Raw genomic sequence first — 19,321 nt, forward strand, 5'->3', positions numbered from 1 at the left:
TATCCGAAACTGATGTAGCGGACCGACCCATCTCGTCCATGTTAAATTGGCACTCTACTTTTATTACTATAGGAAATGATTAATTGCTCGAAATTTTTAAAATTTTAATGACTGTTCACGAATTTTAAATATTTATTAAATCATTAGTCATAAAATGAAGCTGATTTGAAAAAATAAAATGGTATTGTTCTATTTAACATCTAAAATAAAAAGAAAAAGTAATTTCGAATTGATAAAACGATATACTAGTACTTAGGAGGGTCCGACTCCAATTAGTCATTTGAGCACCGAGCATCGCCATCTTGTTGCTCTCAGCTTTGAGGCCAACTATGTCATTTTCTGTTTTGGCATCAACAAATCCCTTTTGGCGTAGATCTACAAATCTGTCGTTGACAAACAAATCGACTCCGACATCCCCAATAAATTGTGTCATTCTCCTTTCATGAATCAAGTCTCAATGGGGAACAAATAGATATGACTACATTGTCACTAGGGTTTACATGGGCCCTAAACACAAAAACGATTAGCACAAAAACCTTGACACAAGGTCGTCATGATCAAGATCAAGAGGCTGGTTTGGCTTATAATACTCCCTCCGTCCACAAGAATATACACTATTTCCTTTTTAGTCTGTTCCACAAGAATATGTACTTTCTAATTTTAGAAAGTCCTTTCTCTCTAATGAGGTAATACTCATTCTCAACAAACAATATTTTAATTAATTTTTCTCTTTGTCTCTCTCTTTTTTACCAATTTTACATTAAAACTCGTGTCGTCCCAAAGTGCATATACTTTAGGGACGGAGGGAGTATCTTTTATCCTTATAGCGGCATAAACCAATCAAGGGTCAGAGAGATGCCAACTATTCCTCTATGACTTGGGGGTGCTCGTTGAGGGATGGTTTGAGTTGCCTAGGAACATAAAATGCCAACCAAACAGTGTCGGCAAATACGTCGCCATCAACATTCACGCGTGGATGGAGGACTCTGCGTCTCCTCGATACCAAGCACCGAGAGGATCGATCCATATGTCATTGACTTAGTAAGTAGACCATATTATTCTTTCTATCCTCCAATAGGAGTCTTATTTTTTGGCTGTACGGGTTTAATAAATGTTAAAAAAGATAGTGGAAAAAGGTTAGTTGAATATGTGTCTAACTTGTATATACTCTTATTAGTTTTGAATAAAATGTGAGTAAAATGAGTTAGTAAAATATGAGATCCTATTACATTATAATAACAATGAACTGGGACTCTAGATGAACTAAAATAAAAAAACGGGACTCCTATTCGTGGATGGAGAGATCATTTACACTTGCATAACACAAAACATACTACACATTGATTTTTTTTTTGAGTAAAGGCCAAAATTGGTCCTGAACATATGCCCATTTTATCATTTTGGTCATAAACATTATCTTTTGAATTTTTTGGTCCTGGACATTTCAAATCGGATCACAATTGGTCATCCGTTAACAATTCGGTTAATATTTAACGGTCAACGATTTTAATCACAATTTTGACCAACTTAAACAATTTTTAATTATTTAACCATCAAAAATATTTTTTAAATAAAATCATAAATAATTTGATTATTTAAAAATTATTTAAGTTGTAATAAATAATTTATAATTTTTTGATGATAAACACAATTTTGACCAACTTAAACAAATTTTAAGTATTTAATCATCAAAATTATTATTTTTAAATAAAATCATAAATAATTTAATTATTTAAAAATTGTTTAAGTTTTAATAAATAATTTATGATTTTTTTATGATAAACACAATTTTGACCAACTTAAATAATTTTTAATTATTTAATCATCAAAATTATTTTTTTAAATAAAATCATAAATAATTTTGTTATTTAAAAATTGTTTAAGTTGGAATAAATATTTTAATTATTCAAAAATTATTTAATTATTTCTAATAAATAATTTATGATTTTATTTAAAAAAATAATTTTGATGATTAAATAATTAAAAATTGTTTAAGTTGGTCAAAATTGTGATTAAAATCGTTGACCGTTAAATATTAACGGAATTGTTGACGGAGGACCAATTGTGATCCGATTTGAAATGTTCAGGACCAAAAAATTCAAAAGATAAAGTTTAGGACCGAAATGATAAAATTGACATATCTTCAGGACCAATTTTGGCCTTTACTCTTTTTTTTTAATAAAAAACACCCTTTGTGGGCGGGAGGTTTAGAGCATCTCCAATAGGTTAGGACGTCAAATAGCCCTCAAATAGTCTTCACACTGCCACATCATCAGCACTACAATTCTCATGCCACATCAGCTTGCCACATCAACTGGACATCAAATAGCCCTCACATAGCCTTCACACTACCTATCCACATCACTAATAACAATTATATAATTTAATTTACACTCGTATCAACATACGGAATTTAATTTACGAGACAAATACGGAAAATTCGAATAATAATATTAAAATTTAAAAAGTACATTAATTTTTTTAAAAAAGTACAATAATTAAAAAAATTACATTTAAAAAATTACATAAATTTGCATAAAAACTAACGTCTTGCAATCCTCCGCGCCCACAACTCTTCAACTAAATCTTTTGCAGCCGAATATGAGCCTCCGTCTGACGCATGTCGGCATGTGCTTGGAGGAGGGCTTCTTCATCGTGCGGTACCCCACCTCGTACGTTGGCGGTGGTGACGCCGTGGCTTGGACCTGCTTCATTATCGTCGGTGGCCCAATTAGTCAGTTGTACACCTTCATCTTCGACGATCATGTTGTGCATGATAATACAGGCGTACATTATATCAGCAATGCAGTCGACATGCCACAAACGCGTTGGTCCCTTAACTGCGGCCCATCGAGCTTGAAGCACACCAAATGCGCGCTCCACGTCCTTTCGCGCCGACTCCTGCCGCGTCGCAAAGTAGGCCTTCTTCGGATCTGATGCACACCGGATCGTCTTCACAAAGACGGGCCACCTAGGGTATATCCCATCCGCCAAGTAGTAGCCCATATCATGCTGGTTGCCGTTGGCGACAAAACTGATGGCCGGACCGACGCCCTGGCACTGCTCGTTGAAAAGGGGCGACGAGTTGAGGACGTTTAGGTCGTTGTTCGAACCGGCCATCCCAAAATACGCATGCCAAATCCACAACCGGTAATCAGCCACGGCCTCGAGGATCATCGTGGGATTTTTTCCCTTGTAGCCGGTCGTGTAAAACCCCTTCCAGGCAGCGGGACAGTTCTTCCATTCCCAATGCATACAATCTATGCTGCCTAGCATTCCCGGGAACTCGTGCTGACCCCGTGCATCCGCAGCAGATTCCGGCAATCTTCGGGGGTAGGCTTTCGGAGATACTGATCACCGAATACTTCGATCACGCCCTGGCAGAAATACTTCATACATTCGATGGCAGTCGTCTCACCGATGTGGAGGTATTCGTCCCACATGTCTGCCGCGGTGCCGTAGGCCAACTGCCTGATTGCCGCAGTGCACTTTTGAATAGGGGTATGGCCGGGTCTGCCAGCCGCATCGTGCCTGAAGCGGAAATACAGATATCGCTGCTCCAATGCGTTAACAATACGCATAAATAAGTCCCGCCTCATCCTAAAACGACGCCTGAAATGGTTGGCGTCAAAACGCGGCTCCTCTGCGAAGTAATCTGTGAACAGGCGCTGATGTGCAGCTTCATGATCACGATGCACCACTTGTCGACGGTGGACAACTGGTCGTGGGCGAGGTCCCGCCGGCTGCATATAACTCTGCATCCATCGATCAACCTCACGGCTCGTATAGGCATCTAGCTCTTCGTTCATCATACGCTCGTACTCATCCGCATCCCCACCACTACCACCGGCATTACTCATTTCTTAAATTGATCTTGAACAGAAAGTAAGGTAGAGAGAATGCTCGTTAAAACAAGTGGTGCGAATGAAAATGAGGTTCAACGCGCGTATATATAGTGTTTTCGAAAAATTTTTTTTTTTAAATCCGACGCCGGTTTGGCGCCAATCCGGGACGCACAATGGCGCCCGTGAGGATCGGCGTCGGAACCGGCGTCAGCGCGGGAATCGGCATGGCGACGCCGATTTTGACGCCGATTTCGCCGACGCCGGTTCCAATGGTTCGACGTCAAACCGGCGTCGGTGAAAAATCGGCGTCGCGGTGGTGAGCCGGTTAGGCAGACTCTCAATAGGAGCTCTCTACATGATTAGATAACCGTAGAGAAACAATCCCAAAGTCCGCCCATTATTCCCTCTCTCTCAATCCCGCCGGAACTTTACCAAAACCCTTCCGCCGGCGTCGTTTTCACGGCTGAATCGCACAAATTTCTGATTCCTATTACCACTAACTGCAACTCGATCCATCAAAAGGCGTTAATTTCACGAAAAGAGACCGATGTGGTATCGATCGGCTTCATTCATCCTCGACAAGCAGGAGCAGCAGCGGAAAGACGCCGCCGAGAGCCGCCCGCTCTCCCCTGTCTCCACCGCAATGACTGAAAACCCTAGCGCTAACGTCTCAATGTACTACCAGACGCGTGCGGCGCACCACGGCGTTGTGACGAGCGATTGGCTGGCTCAGGCGCAGGCCGCCGTCGCAGGAAACGCGGAAGACGCTGCTGTGGAGAACAACGCGTCGGCCGGCGAGGAGAAAGGTAAGAAGTTCTCGGTGGTGGACGAGTTTAACAATTGGCGGAAACAGCCGGAATTGGCGGAGGCTGTGGCGGCGATTAGGGCTTTGGCGTCGGTAATTCGTTCGAGCCAAGCGAAAACGATGATGGAGCTTGAAATTGAGCTTAAAAAGGCATCCGATTCTCTTAAAGTAAGCAAATTATTTTGATTTTGTCGAGGTCTTAGTATATCCCTCATTTTATGTTATAACGTTTTTGTATTATTCCAACTGAGTTTGTAAATCTTTTATCTGGTTGTTTTGGTAGTATTAAGTGGCAAAAGGATAAAATGAATCGATTAGTTAGATGATAGAATAATGAGTGGTGGGATGAATTTTGAGCTACAAAAAGCATCTGATTTTCATTGAGAATAGACTTCTGCTTCTATTATGTTTGAATTCCTGCAACTGAGTTTGAATGTTTCACATCTTTGACCACTTATCTAATTGTTTTGGATCATGTGAAGTAGCAAATCTGTAATTTGAGTTTATTAGATTGACAGAACAATGAGTATCGATCAGAATGACATTGATAATTTTACAAATTCTTGCAATTCTGATGCAGTCATGGGACACTACTTCAATCTCCTTAACAGCTGGTTGTGACATTTTCATGCGATATGTGACTAGAACTTCAGCTTTAGATCGTGAAGACTTCGGTTCAGCCAAGTTCCGACTTCTTGAGCGTGCTGAGAAGTTTGGGGAGATATCATATAAGGTGTTCATTTGATAGACAATTTTGAGTTCCTAGCTTTGAATTTGTTTAAATTGATGTTTCCCATGACAGGCTCGGAGAATAATAGCTATGCTGAGTCAAGATTTTATATTCGATGGTTGCACAATTTTGGTGCATGGCTTCTCCAGGGTTGTGCTCGAAGCTCTGAGAACTGCAGCAGAGAATAAGAAACTGTTTCGAGTTCTCTGCACAGGTGTGTGCTCCTATCATCAACTCTATATCACCAGACTTACTTCACCACATTATCAGTAACATATTGGATCACTGTTTTCCTTTGTCCAAGTGCTTAGCTGTTAGCACTTCATAATAGTCATAATTCCTCTGAGACGAAAATAAGAAAGGAAGATAAATCTGTCAGAGGGCTATCGAAAATAATACTGGATTCATCAATTTTCCTGTCAACAAACTACAAACCTGACCATTTATGGCTTCTCAAGTCATCCATAAGCATTGATAAAAATTGCTTGGCATTATTTTCCATAGTATTAGTTAATGTGCATGTTTTTGCAAGTAATAACTGGCTTGCTATATGTACTTATGAATAATGAGGCGTACTTGTTTCTTTGAGGATAAACTTTTTTGTTTAGTCTATGATATGACTCTGGAACGCAGAGGGAAGACCCGACAGGTCAGGATTACGTGTGTCGAACGAGCTTGCCAAACTGGATGTCCCTGTTAAGCTCTTAATCGATTCTGCTGTGGCATATAGCATGGATGAAGTAGACATGGTACTCGTTGGAGCAGACGGTGTGGTTGAAAGTGGAGGCATTATAAACATGATGGGAACCTACCAAATTGCATTGGTTGCCAAAGCCATGAACAAGCCAATGTACGTTGCTGCTGAGAGCTACAAGGTATTATCAACCCTGACTGTGTTTCATAAATTTGGTTTGGATTATTCTGAAACATATGCATGCCCATTCTTGCAGTTTGCACGCCTATACCCGTTGGATCAGAAAGACATGGCGCCAGCCCTACGCCCCATTGATTTTGGCGTACCAATTCCATCAAAGGTGGAGGTTGAAAGATCCGCTCGCGACTACACACCCCCACAGTATCTCACCCTCCTTTTTACTGATCTTGGCGTTCTTACACCGTCTGTGGTAAGTGACGAGCTCATCCAGCTCTACCTATAGACTAAAACGTGCAGCTTGCTTCGGCACCACATCATTTTTTCTATTAGTTCTTCAAGATTATGGATTAGCATGTTGGTGCACATGCTGAAATTTTGCTTCGAGATTAGTCTTTTCTGAGATATTTGTGGACATGATTATGTTGGAATTTTTTGGATGTATGATTGTAGTTGCACTGGATTTTAAATTGGTGAAATAGGATTCCCTTTTTTTTACATATAGAAAGTCAAAGCATAGCCATACTTTTGAGTCACATAAATAGTTATGTTAACTAGATGAATTTGTCATTTTTATGTGATATTATATACTATCGCCATCTCACGAGCACGTAATTTAAGTGGTGTTTAGTGTGGTTAAGTAGATATAGAATAAAGTAGAGAGATAAAGAGAAGGTAAAGTAAGAGAAGTAATGTGTTGTTTTTGGCTGAAAATGACTCTGGGAAAATCCAAAATGGAATAGTAACACTTTTAAGTAAATTGAATATTTTACTAAACAACTATACCAAATAAACTCAATATATTTCATAACACGTATCATCTCGTTATTATGCTCAGCAAAAATAAAACATACTATAAGTATTTTTGAGTGTATTAAGGCAATGGCTCGAATATATCATAAATCAACTTGCTCTTGTTAACCATGACTATTCTAAACCCAGCTGTAATAATAGGAAGAGTATTTGAAAGTTGTTGTACTATAATATTAATTCATCAACATAAAAAAGAGCGATTTGTAAATTTTAATTAATGCTATAACTATTCACTTCGGCCACCCATTGTAGTAGGTTATTTAATCACTGAGTATGCACTGAAGTCAATTTTTTGTGGTCTTTTTTTAAAGTCAAAATTGAAAGGTGAAATTGTTTGTATCTCTGTCACATATTACGTCTATTCTATTCATACGATTAAATATATTATTCCCAACTTGTATACGAAATTCAAACTTGTAAAGGATAACTCCCTACTTTGGATTTCCTAAAGCAGAATGTAGTTAAATGTTCAGTGTTGGACATGACAAGCAGCATGTAAATGAAATCATTATTAAAAAAGTGAAACATTTATTGTGCAAAAATGACAGAAACAACGGAGTATAATATTCGAACTTATTGGCATTAAAATATTTTTAAAAATAAGAATTTATTAGCATTTTAATATCTCAGACACTACTTCAAAAAATACTTTAGTTTTGATGGTGGGAGATGAACAAGAATACCATACACTACCATTCAAAATCACTCCTCCATGTTGAATTTGTTTATTGAATGCAATATCCCAACCATGCATACACCATTTCACTTTCAGCATTTGATTTCATATGAATTACACATACTCAACATGATTTATAAAAAAATAAAACAAAATTGAAGGAAAAGAGAAGAAAGAAGATGACAACAATACAACAGTCGTATTCTTCCAAAGCACCCAGAAATATTCCCTCTATTTTATTCCAATTATAATTCAATCAATCCTAGCCTAAAAGGGGATGAATGAAAACAGTGCTGAAACACACCTTATGATTTGGGACGAAAATTGAAATGTGGTTTGACTTTGATAATCCAAAAATAAAATAAAAATTGCAAGTAAATGATTACTGCAATTAACTTACCTAATTATAATAGCAGATGAATTCAAGTTAACAAGAATTGAAGTTTTAACAGATCACTATGATAAGAATTTAGTTTATTGCACATTATAATAAAGATTAAAGATTTCCCCAATTTTTTTTAGATGGAGATGATTTAGCGGTGGATAGAGCGAGTCCATCACTTGTTTCGAAGATCAATTGATAAAGATTCTTGAAACACACGATTTTTTTTATTTTCCCCTTTTCCTATTCTTTTATGGTTTGATTTTTATCGGGGTTGAATTAAAAAGGCAGTCGCATTAGGGTTTCCTATTTTTTCTTCCCTCTGTATGCGATAGGAGACTTGTTTTGGTTTGAAAGCGGCGATCTTTGTTGATTTCTCCATCTGGGTCGGTGAGTTTGTTTGTTTTATCATCTGGGTTTTCGAAATCTTCAATGTCTTTTGTTTCTGTTTCAGCTGATTTTGGGTATTCATAAGTTGGGAGATTGAAGTGTTACGTAATTATTGTGTGATTTTTTTAAGTTATGATTTCGGATGTTGTAGAAATTTATTTGCTTTTGTTTGATTTTGGTTCAGTTAATTTTTCTGCAGATCAGGCCTCAATTTTTCTGTGCTATTTGTGTGGAAATAAGTTGTGAATTTTGGTGCTAGTTCAAGTGAAGTTCGTTCATCATGCTGCTGCAATGATGCTTGAATGTGGTTTTTAAAGTGGAGAATAAGTGGATTTTGTGAGAGATAAGTAAATTTGGATAAGTTTTGCTTCTCTTCTCGAGTAAAAACCAGTGATTTGGATATGTTCCACACCCAAGGAGCTCTGAAACACACTTGCAATCTTCTCGCGGTCTTGTGTTCGGAACCAGCAGAGAGCAAGCGGAATCAAGATGTTTCGGAGGAGAAGAGGAGGTTCCCCTTCCCTGAAATTGCATCTTCAGGACGTTTAGAGGTGCATAAATGATGCTTATTAGCTCGTCTAAGTCAAACCTGATGTTGTTTGCTGCAGTTTTTACATCGGTTATGTTGGCATTGTTAGGTCCAAACGCTGAAGAATCCGACACCAGATGAGTTCCGCAAATCTCTTGATTCGTTGCAGCCGAATCTTGTTTACTTGCAAGGGAAACAGTTGGAAAATGAGGAAGTTGGGTCGTTCCCTTGGGGAGGGGTAGAGCTGTCCTCTCCTGAGGCTGTTTCTGGACTTTTTAGCTCCACAATTCCGACTACTGTATGTTTTTTTGCTTTCTCCACCAAGTTGTCGTTATATTTGCTATTAGCATTTGGATTGGTTCTTGGTTGCCACTATGTAGAAGTTTGTTTTTTCTTTAATATACGAACAAGGCTACAAACAACGAGTAGTTTAGTTTATATAAAGGTGAAGAGGAACATGCATTAAATTCGATGTCAACTTGAGACAAGAGTGTCAGTGGTTGATTGCCTGTTTCTCCTTAGTAACACGAGCATTAGTAGGGAAAATAACTTTTCAAAATCTTGGCTTAAAGTTTTTACTTTGATATCCCTAATGCTCATATTAAGTCTGATTGGAAGTAAACTCTTTTGTGAAGGTTTATTTGGAGGTTCCAGACAGTGAAAAGTTGGCCAAGTCTCTTCATTCGAAGGTAAGCAGAGAGGAGTAATTTTGGTTCGAAAATGCTAGCAATTTTTGACAAGAAAAGAAATTTGTATGCAGATTTTGCTTCCGGCTCACCGTCTTCATCTGTGCAGGGTATTCCATACGTAATATACTGGAAGAACTCATTTTCATGCTATGCGGCTAGCCATTTTCGTAATGCTCTATTATCTGTAATACAAAGGTAATTATATTTACTTACTGATTACTTTAACAAATACGGTAGCTTTCACTTACTCGTGTGACAAACATTGCTGTCCTCCATATATTGTTGTGTCCATGTCTCAATATAAATTGCTAAAATCTTAACCTGGTGCCTTTTATGTTATCTGCTGTAGCTCATCATGTCATACATGGGATGCGTTCCAACTAGCCGATGCCTCATTTCGGCTTTACTGTCTTCGAAATAATTGTGTCCTCCCTGGCGGCGAGAAAGTCGATGATGAGGTGGGCCCTAATCTTTTTGGGGAACCTCCTAGGATCACTGTCGACGTTCCCGAGATTGAGGATGCTGGGGAAGATGAAGAAAGCACTTCTGGCTCCCTTCCTGCAATAAAGATATACGACGATGATGTGAACATGAGATTCCTCATCTGTGGAGTGGCTAGTTCCTTGGTAATGACGTAAACCAAAAATTCCAACGTATCATTTAATGCGTCGTTTTGAAAAAGACAAGGAAAACTTGGACCTAATTGATTACTATTTTCAGGATTCTCGTTTGTTGAGTCCGTTGGAGGATGGTTTGAATGCCCTCCTCAGTATTGAAGTAAGCACCTCCACCCTTCTGAAAAATGATGAAAAAAACTAATCTTTGGTTATTGCTAATTTCATTCTTTAGATGATGATCTGTTTGAGTGCTCGTTTGGTTAACTTTTATTACCTGTGCTAATTTAGATGCGAGGGAGCAAACTTCACAATCGGGTTAGGTGAGTTTGTTTGCAATTCACATGTTGTTGGTACTGTTTTCATCGTTTGTTGTTATAGATTGGGAACTTGACCTGCCTGTATCATTTTCCAGTGCTCTACCTCCACCCCTCCAAGCTGGCACATTTTCTCGGGGTGTCGTGACAATGCGATGTGAATTATCAACCAGTAGTTCAGCCCACATTTCTCTTTTGGTATCGGGGAGTGCTCAAACATGCTTTGATGATCAGGTGATGCGTTAAAACTTTTCCAATGTTGGCTTTATGTTTTTTTTTTCTTTATTATTTATGTAATTTGGCTGAATTACTCAACCAATTCTTATAGCTATTGGAGAATCATATAAAGAGTGAAATCATTGACAAGAGCGAGCTGATCCATGTACCGCCAAATTCTGATGAAAACAAACCGCCCGTATCCGAACCTCGAAGGTCCGTCTCAGTAGCGTGTGGAGCAGCAGTATTCGAAGTCTGTATGAAAGTCCCGACTTGGGCTTCACAGGTACTAACTTTTCATTTCTCTTACTGTTCCATTTTATATGGCTGTTGCACCCATTTTTTTATACATGACCATTTAAATTCGTTAGAATGTCATTTATCGAAAAAAAATTTATGTTTCTATTTTTCTAAGTGCTTCTTGGTTTTGACTTTAGGTTTTGAGGCAACTAGCACCTGATATTTCGTACCGTAATTTTGTGGCCCTCGGAATCGCCAGCATCCAGGGATTGGCTGTCGCTTCATTCGAGAGAGAAGATGCAGAACGTCTGCTGTTTTTCTGTTCAATGCAGGGGAAGAATGGATTCTCGAATAATCTAAAAATCAGCAGCCCTCCATCCTGGTTAAGGCCACCTCCTCCTAGTCGAAAGAGGCCTTCAATTTGCCTGGAAATTACCACCAGCGGTTTAAACAGTTTAGCTGCAGGAAGCCGGACCTACATTAAAAAAGAAGAGAACGAACTTTTGCTATCGAACGGAGTCAGTTTGCCAAGTATGACCCATACACGAAGAATCAAGATAGCTGCCTTAAGGCCCATCCCTCACGTTCGTCACCAAAAGATGCTTCCGTTTTCTAGAATTTCGGTGGCAGATGGGCACGATGGAGGCCCTGTGAAGGCTAACTTGCCTCCTCCTCCGGCAAAACATAATGCTGGGATAACTCCACCCTCCCATCGGAAATCAAGTTCGGCTTCATTAGCTAAGCAGGTCATATCCTTAAATCCTCTCCCTCTAAAGAAGCATGGTTGTGGGAGAAGCCCATTGCACGTGTGCTCCGAGGTATATTGTTCTTCAATCTAAATATTTCCATTTGTTTCTGTTTTGATTTTCATAGTTCTCATCTTTCTGCTTCTCGTTTCGTGAAGGAGGAATTTCTTAAGGATGTGATGCAATTCCTCATCCTTCGAGGGCATAATCGTCTCATCCCTCAAGGGGGCATTGCCGAGTTCCCAGATGCCATACTAAATGCAAAGCGTCTCGATCTATTTAACCTCTACCGGGAAGTAAGACTTCTCCTAGACTCCTAGTAATGCTTCTTAAAGGATCGAAATAATATCATTTTAGTAACATAGTTTGATGATGGTTTTTGGATCACGATCAGGTTGTCACACGAGGGGGTTTTCACGTCGGAAACGGAATTAACTGGAAAGGACAGGTTTTTTCAAAGATGCGCAATCACACGGTTACCAATAGAATGACTGTAATGCCCCAAAACTTGATTTCTTAATTTTGAAACTTGTTGCGCTTACGCATTTTAATCCTGCTTAAACTTAATACACGTACGTTTTTGAACCAGGGCGTGGGAAATACACTCAAAAGGCACTATGAAACTTACCTTCTAGAATACGAATTGGCTCACGATGATGTCGATGGCGAGTGCTGCTTATTATGCCGCAGGTTCTTCTGCAATCCCTCTTTTCTCTTATCTCGATTTTGCACGCGCGCACAGATACATGCACACACCTACTACGGATTTTTGTAGCATGAGTCGATGTTTTCTAAAATTTACTCGTTTCTTGAATATTATGCTCTGCTGCACACTCACATACGCGCTTGCAACACACTACTATGCTCTATTTTGGCCTTCGAGTCAATCACCAATGCTCGAGTTCTCTTTTCTCGAACATAGCGATCTGCTGGACACACACTTTAGCACGAGGCTAATAGTTTATGTTTATCCCTTTAGTTAATCTCTAATGATCGGTGTTTTTGAGCATTCACCAGTAGCGCGCCCGGAGACTGGGTCAACTGCGGTTTGTGCGGGGAGTGGGCCCATTTTGGTTGCGACCGACGGCCCGGTTTGGGGGCCTTCAAAGTAACATCTCAAATCTACAACCACTGTTAAATTGTTGAGCCATTATTTGATTATTTCCATGGCTGAAAACCACAATTTCTTGAATTTTCAGGATTATGCCAAGACAGATGGGCTGGAATACATATGCCCACAATGCAGTGTTACTAGTTACAAGAAAAAGATGAAATCAGGAAATGGATATTCTTGAGTTTTTCATAATTCTTTATGACCCCTCATATTCTGGGTTATTATATTTTGACGCTATTCTGTGTGGAGGAAAGGTATTCTTTTTCCCCTCATTTTACGAAGGAGGCGAGAGGCGAAATATTGAATACATATGGGGAGGAAAATGTAATTTGTGGGATAATTGTAGGTGGTAGGAAATTTCCCAAAAAAGGGATTTGTTGGGGCTAATTGGATATAATAGCCAAATTAGTTGCTTTATGTGTAATTATATGGTATCTGAGCCAAGACATTTTTTAGCTCTTGTAGTATTTATGAAAAATGTCACTCGATAGATGCCTCAAATGTCCTATCTCGGTTTCATTTGTATTGTATATATGTACTTTGATATACATTTGAAATAGTAATTTTGAAGGTAATTTATTAATTGTGGAGTAAATCACTACTCCTTCCATCCCATAAAAATAGAAATTTTGGGACTGTATTTTAATACAAAATTGATAAAGTAAGAGACAAACAAAAATGATTGAAATATTATCAGTGAAGATTGGAGACGGAGGCTTACCTTATGAAGATAATAAAAGATTTGCCAAAAATGAAAAGGTAACTATTTTTGTGGGATCGATAGTACAATTTTAAAATTTTTAAAATTAATTTGATTATTTGAATTCTTTCGTGTCACTATTGTTTTGCTTCATTAGTAAGTAGTATGTTCGAAACTGTTAACTTTTATGTTACTATTATTTAAATTTGACATCATTAATTATTTTATTTAGATAAATTCCACTTTTTAAGGGAGTCGTCATTGTAAAGATTTTTCGTCAATCCATCTATATATAAACTGATAAACGGATAAGTTTAATAATATGTATTTAATGCTAATTTTTCTTAAATTGCTAACTTACTATCTCATTAATATAATATGTTACAAATATCAACATGATCATATTAGAATGTCAACATAAATTTGTGTTGATATTTAAATATATTATTTTGATAAATATCAATGTCAGTACAGTGTATTAAAATATCAACTAAGTTTTTATTGACATTTAAATGAAATCGTGTTGACATTTTTAATAGTGCTGATGAATTAATATAATTAGCAACTTAAAAAGAATTAGTTATAAACCACACTTATAAGTCACCCTATATTATATCAAGGCTTTAATATTTAAAATCCCACTATGAAAATAAAATTATACAGTAATAAATTATGTATTCAAATTATATATATACCCCAAATCCCCAATCCACACACATTTTATTTGGCAGGACCCCCATTATATATTACACTACATTCCATGCAACCAAACAATATTATAAGAGCATTGTTAACTTAGCGGGCCGGATCGCTATTGGGTCCCGGTCCGCGTCACGACGCGTTGGAGGAGAGCAATTTTTGGCTTGGGCCTGCAAGGTTAGAGTAATTGTGGCCTATGACTTAAATTTAGGAGAATAATGATGTGGAGCGGACTGAGATCTGAAATGAGGATGAGGTTAATGATGCTATAAGTAGAGGCATCAGTTCAATATTAGGTAACATAAGAATAAAAGAAATGTATATTATTATTATTATTATTAATTGCTTTTGGTAAGTGGGGAGTAAGTTAATATATTAAAGGACTATGCTTTTTACTACTGGAATAAAACGACAAACGAGTGTGTTTTGTTGCACTCAACAACAATTGCAGCACACACGTGACATTCAATTAGCTTCAGTATTTTATTTTGTCTATTATCAATTTCATAAATACCTTATTATATTTGCAATAAACACTTTAACTTTGCCTTAAAGTCGATGTGAATATAGAAAAAACAATTACCAATAATAACAAGATTGGACCTCACCGATATCTAGGTTATTTAGCAATACAAAATAGATACCCGTCACCGTCAATTTACCAAATTTATACTTGTAGGATTTAGCAATACATTTATGTTACAGCCTCATTTAGCATAAAAATTGATTGTGACCTACTTAGCCGTCAAATCTAATTGTTTGTTCCCTATAAATCTTTTATTGTATAAGGAAGCATCACTGCATTCAATTAATAATTATTAGATCACTTTATGAGCTATACTGGCTAGTATATACTCCAATTTAACTAAACTCATTGTACATAAACAAAGACACTGTTCTTTATTTGAAAAAGGTAAAGTAATGATCACATAGAGTATGAGAAATGATGGAGTATAGCTGGTCCAAATTTATTTCTAAAGAGAGCAGAAAATTATCATATTTATAATTTCATCACAAATAACAATAATCCCTAGTATTAAGGTGCTGTCATATATTTGATTCAAATAATTCTTTACCCAAACTATTTCAAAGCGACCTTTTCGTCTCTATAATCTAGCAACCAAAATTTAAACACTAGTGATAGACTAATGGTAGTAGTAATTAAATAACTCAAATCCCAGGTATCAATCTCAGCCGCTCATTAAAATCACATCATTAGAAAGAGGACTGTATTCTTCCAGCTCACAGTGTGGTCACCTTAAATACTCACGCACTACTGAAACTGCATGAATGAATCTGGACCTCCAATGACGATTTCTCCCCTCTCTATATTCTCTCTCTTAATCCCCTTCCTTCTCACCGCCTCCTCCGCGCTGAAGCCGCAGCAGTATCGGAAAACCTTTATCGTTCGCGTCCAGCACGACGCGAAACCCTCGGTATACCTCACTCACAGCAATTGGTACGAATCGACGCTGAGATCCGTCGCCACCTCGTCTGATTCCGCCGTTGCGGCATCTGGACGGGTGATTCACTCGTACGACAACGTTTTTCACGGATTCGCAGCGGAGCTGTCGGCGATTGAGGTGGAGAAGGTGAGGAATTTGCCTGGAGTGATGGCGGTGCTGCCGGAGCAGGTGAGACACTTGCACACGACTCGTTCGCCAGAGTTTCTAGGGTTGAAGACGGGAGATAGTGCGGGGTTGTTGAAGGAGTCGGATTTTGGGTCGGATTTCGTCATTGGAGTTATCGATACGGGGATCTGGCCGGAGAGAGAGAGCTTCAATGATCGGGATTTAAGTCCTCCGCCGGCGAAGTGGAAAGGAGAGTGTGTTGCCGCTGATAATTTTCCGGCGGATGTGTGTAATCGGAAATTGATCGGAGCTAGGTATTTCTGCGCTGGTTATGAAGCGAGCAACGGCAAAATGAACGAAACGACGGAGCTTCGATCTCCTAGAGATTCAGACGGACACGGCACTCACACCGCTTCAATCGCCGCCGGGAGGTACGTTTTTCCGGCGTCGACTCTCGGCTACGCCCACGGCGTCGCCGCGGGGATGGCGCCGAAGGCGCGCCTCGCCGTGTATAAAGTCTGTTGGAACGCCGGTTGCTACGATTCCGACATCCTCGCGGCGTTCGACGCCGCAGTCGCCGACGGCGTCGACGTGATCTCTCTCAGCGTCGGGGGAGTGGTGGTGCCGTACTATCTCGACGCGATAGCGATCGGAGCTTTCAGCGCCTCAGACGCTGGCGTTTTCGTCTCCGCCTCCGCCGGAAACGGTGGCCCTGGCGGATTGACGGTCACTAACGTCGCGCCGTGGATGACAACCGTCGGCGCGGGGACGATCGACCGCGATTTTCCGGCGAACGTTAAGCTCGGTGACGGAGGGGAGATTTCCGGCGTCAGTATCTACGGCGGTCCGGCGCTTGCGCACGATAAGCTCTACCCGCTAATCTACGCCGGGGGCGAAGGTAGCGATGGGTATTCATCTTCCCTCTGTTTGGATGGCTCTTTAGATCCTAATTTGGTGACAGGGAAAATCGTGTTATGCGACAGAGGGATTAATTCCCGACCGGCAAAAGGGGAAGTGGTTAAGAAAGCCGGCGGCGTTGGTGTGATTATCGCAAACGGAGTATTCGACGGCGAGGGCTTGGTGGCGGATTGCCACTTGTTACCGGCGACGGCGGTTGGCGCGGCTGAGGGTGATGAAATCAGAAAATACATCCAATCCGCCGAGAAATCGAACTGTCCGGCGGAGGCCACAATCATATTCCACGGAACGCGGCTCAACGTAGCTCCGGCACCGGTCGTGGCCGCGTTCTCGGCCCGGGGCCCGAATTCGGAGACTCCAGAGATCCTGAAGCCGGATTTGATAGCCCCGGGCCTCAACATCCTCGCGGCCTGGCCCGCGAACGTCGGCCCGAGCGGAGTCGCCTCGGATGAGCGGAGCACGGAGTTCAACATACTCTCGGGGACGTCCATGGCGTGCCCCCACGTCTCTGGGCTGGCCGCCCTGCTGAAGGCGGCACACCCGGATTGGAGCCCCGCCGCCATCAAGTCGGCCTTGATGACGACGGCATACAGTCACGACAGCCGCGGAGAGACAATGCTGGATGAATCCACCAGCAATGTGTCCACCGTGATGGACTACGGCGCCGGCCACGTCCACCCGCAAAAGGCCATGGATCCCGGCCTTGTCTACGACATCTCGTCCCTCGACTACGTCGATTTCCTCTGCAATTCGAACTACACGGTGGCGAACATTCGGATCATTACGAGGAAGGCGGCAGATTGCGCCGGCGCGAGGCACGCCGGCCACATTGGGAATTTGAACTATCCCACATTGGCCGCTGTGTTTCAGCAATATGGGAAGCGGAATCTGTCTGCGCATTTTGTTAGGACGGTGACGAATGTGGGAGATTCGGATTCCGTCTACACGGTGAGAATCCGACCTCCGGTGGGTGTTGCGGTGACAGTGGAGCCGGAAAGGTTGGTTTTCCGGCGGGTGGGGCAGAAGCTGAATTTTCTAGTGAGGGTGCGGACGGAGACGGTGGAGCTGTCTCCGGGGAGCTCGGTCGTGAGGAGTGGCTCGATCATGTGGTCGGACGGGAAGAGGAACGTGACGAGCGCCGTGGTGGTGACATTGCAGCAACCCCTTTGATCATGATTCTTGAATTGAATGGAGGTTTTGGTGATGATCATCAATGTGAGGTGTTTTAGTGTAGGTTGATGGGTAGGATACTAGGGAAAGGAAGGAAGAGGGAGATAGAGAAGTGGTGAAGATGCTAAGATGTCTTAGCATGTTTAAGAATGAAAAAATGTTATTGTAAAAAAGAAGGGTGATGTTGGTGCTAATGAAAAAATGTAGTAATTGTAAAAAAGAAGGGTAATGTTGGTGGCGGTGTATATGAATATGATCATATCAAAGTGATCATGATTCATGATCCTCTTGTTTATGAAATTATGGAGATGGGAAGTAGGTTATTTTTTTTAAAAACAAAAAAAAAGCTTGTTACTGTATTTTTTAAGAATTGATGGTAAATTTTTCATTATCTTTTGTGATTAACCCGTTCTTTGGAATTTTAGGTTATTTGAACGTCTAAAGTGTCTCTACATGGCACAAATTCCAAACACTTCGTTATCTATGTTACTTGGACATATACTAAAAAAATATTGGTATTTTAAAAATTCACAGAATATATGCAGGTTTTGGTTGAATTTGTGTGGGAGCTGCTTTTATGATTAGAAATGCACATCATCATCCACTCTACATTCTGCCGACAGACAATCATGCTATTCTAACACAAATTTTAAATGATCTACACAAATTACTCCATTTATTCATGAAATCCATCAGTCTGTCGTTGATTATCACTAATTTCTTTTTCGATCAGTCGGTCAATAATTGACATATTTACGGTTTTACTATTTTGATAATGAATCTCATTTTATACTAACTCACCCTCGTCTCACATTTTATAATAAAACTATCATCTCACATTTTATAATAAAACTAATATAATAAAATAGTACTCTAACTTGAGATATTTACTCGCAAATGGAGAGAGTAATTTTATGTGTAGGCAAAAACATAGTCAGATAACTGTCAAATCAACTTAAGACATGGTTAGCATCCACTACACTGTCTCCATATCGTCCCTTAAACTACTATTTGAGGGCTCACTGTACTTTTTTACTCCATCCCTTAACTAAGGGACGAAACCTGCAACGCTCCATCCCTTAACCGTCCCTTAAATTACTATTCATTCAATTTCATTTTTTATTTATATTTCCAACACAATTCAATTAAAACAAACACACTTCATTAAAATTAAAATAACATTACAGCATAAAATAAAAATACAACTTAAAATATAAAAAAACATAATTAAAATCCTAAAAAAAATAAAAATGACATAATTTAAAATACAATTTTATATGGATATC

General features: G+C 39.7%; 3 protein-coding genes across 5 annotated transcripts; all 3 read left to right on the forward strand.

Moving 5' to 3' along the window:
• Nucleotides 1-4,226: 4,226 nt before the first annotated feature.
• On the forward strand, nt 4,227-6,765 carry LOC121801408 (translation initiation factor eIF-2B subunit alpha-like). The gene is made up of 5 exons (XM_042200891.1): nt 4,227-4,818; nt 5,231-5,383; nt 5,453-5,594; nt 6,014-6,255; nt 6,331-6,765. The coding sequence occupies exons 1-5, from the start codon at nt 4,393-4,395 to the stop codon at nt 6,535-6,537; spliced, it is 1,170 nt and encodes a 389-aa protein (XP_042056825.1). The 5' UTR covers nt 4,227-4,392; the 3' UTR covers nt 6,538-6,765.
• Nucleotides 6,766-8,125: 1,360 nt separating this feature from the next.
• Nucleotides 8,126-13,560, forward strand: LOC121797717 (AT-rich interactive domain-containing protein 4-like). 3 transcript variants are annotated; one of them, XM_042196403.1, is made up of 16 exons: nt 8,126-8,512; nt 8,697-9,063; nt 9,151-9,339; nt 9,677-9,730; nt 9,837-9,925; nt 10,080-10,356; nt 10,451-10,507; nt 10,636-10,667; nt 10,760-10,895; nt 10,990-11,163; nt 11,315-11,935; nt 12,022-12,159; nt 12,258-12,356; nt 12,453-12,553; nt 12,881-12,971; nt 13,063-13,560. In XM_042196403.1, exons 2-16 carry the CDS (start codon nt 8,914-8,916, stop codon nt 13,156-13,158), a joined length of 2,304 nt encoding a protein of 767 aa, XP_042052337.1. In that variant the 5' UTR covers nt 8,126-8,512; nt 8,697-8,913; the 3' UTR covers nt 13,159-13,560. The 3 variants fall into 3 exon arrangements, with proteins under 3 accessions (XP_042052337.1, XP_042052336.1, XP_042052338.1); XM_042196402.1 differs by having other exon boundaries at nt 8,712-9,063; XM_042196404.1 differs by having other exon boundaries at nt 8,717-9,063.
• Nucleotides 13,561-15,622: 2,062 nt separating this feature from the next.
• LOC121797719 (subtilisin-like protease SBT1.5) lies at nt 15,623-18,440 on the forward strand. The gene has a single exon (XM_042196405.1). The coding sequence runs from the start codon at nt 15,663-15,665 to the stop codon at nt 18,033-18,035; it is 2,373 nt and encodes a 790-aa protein (XP_042052339.1). The 5' UTR covers nt 15,623-15,662; the 3' UTR covers nt 18,036-18,440.
• The last annotated feature ends 881 nt before the right edge of the window (nt 18,441-19,321 follow it).

The sequence above is a fragment of the Salvia splendens genome, chromosome 4 (assembly GCF_004379255.2).
Source record: "Salvia splendens isolate huo1 chromosome 4, SspV2, whole genome shotgun sequence".
Classification (NCBI taxonomy): domain Eukaryota; kingdom Viridiplantae; phylum Streptophyta; class Magnoliopsida; order Lamiales; family Lamiaceae; genus Salvia; species Salvia splendens.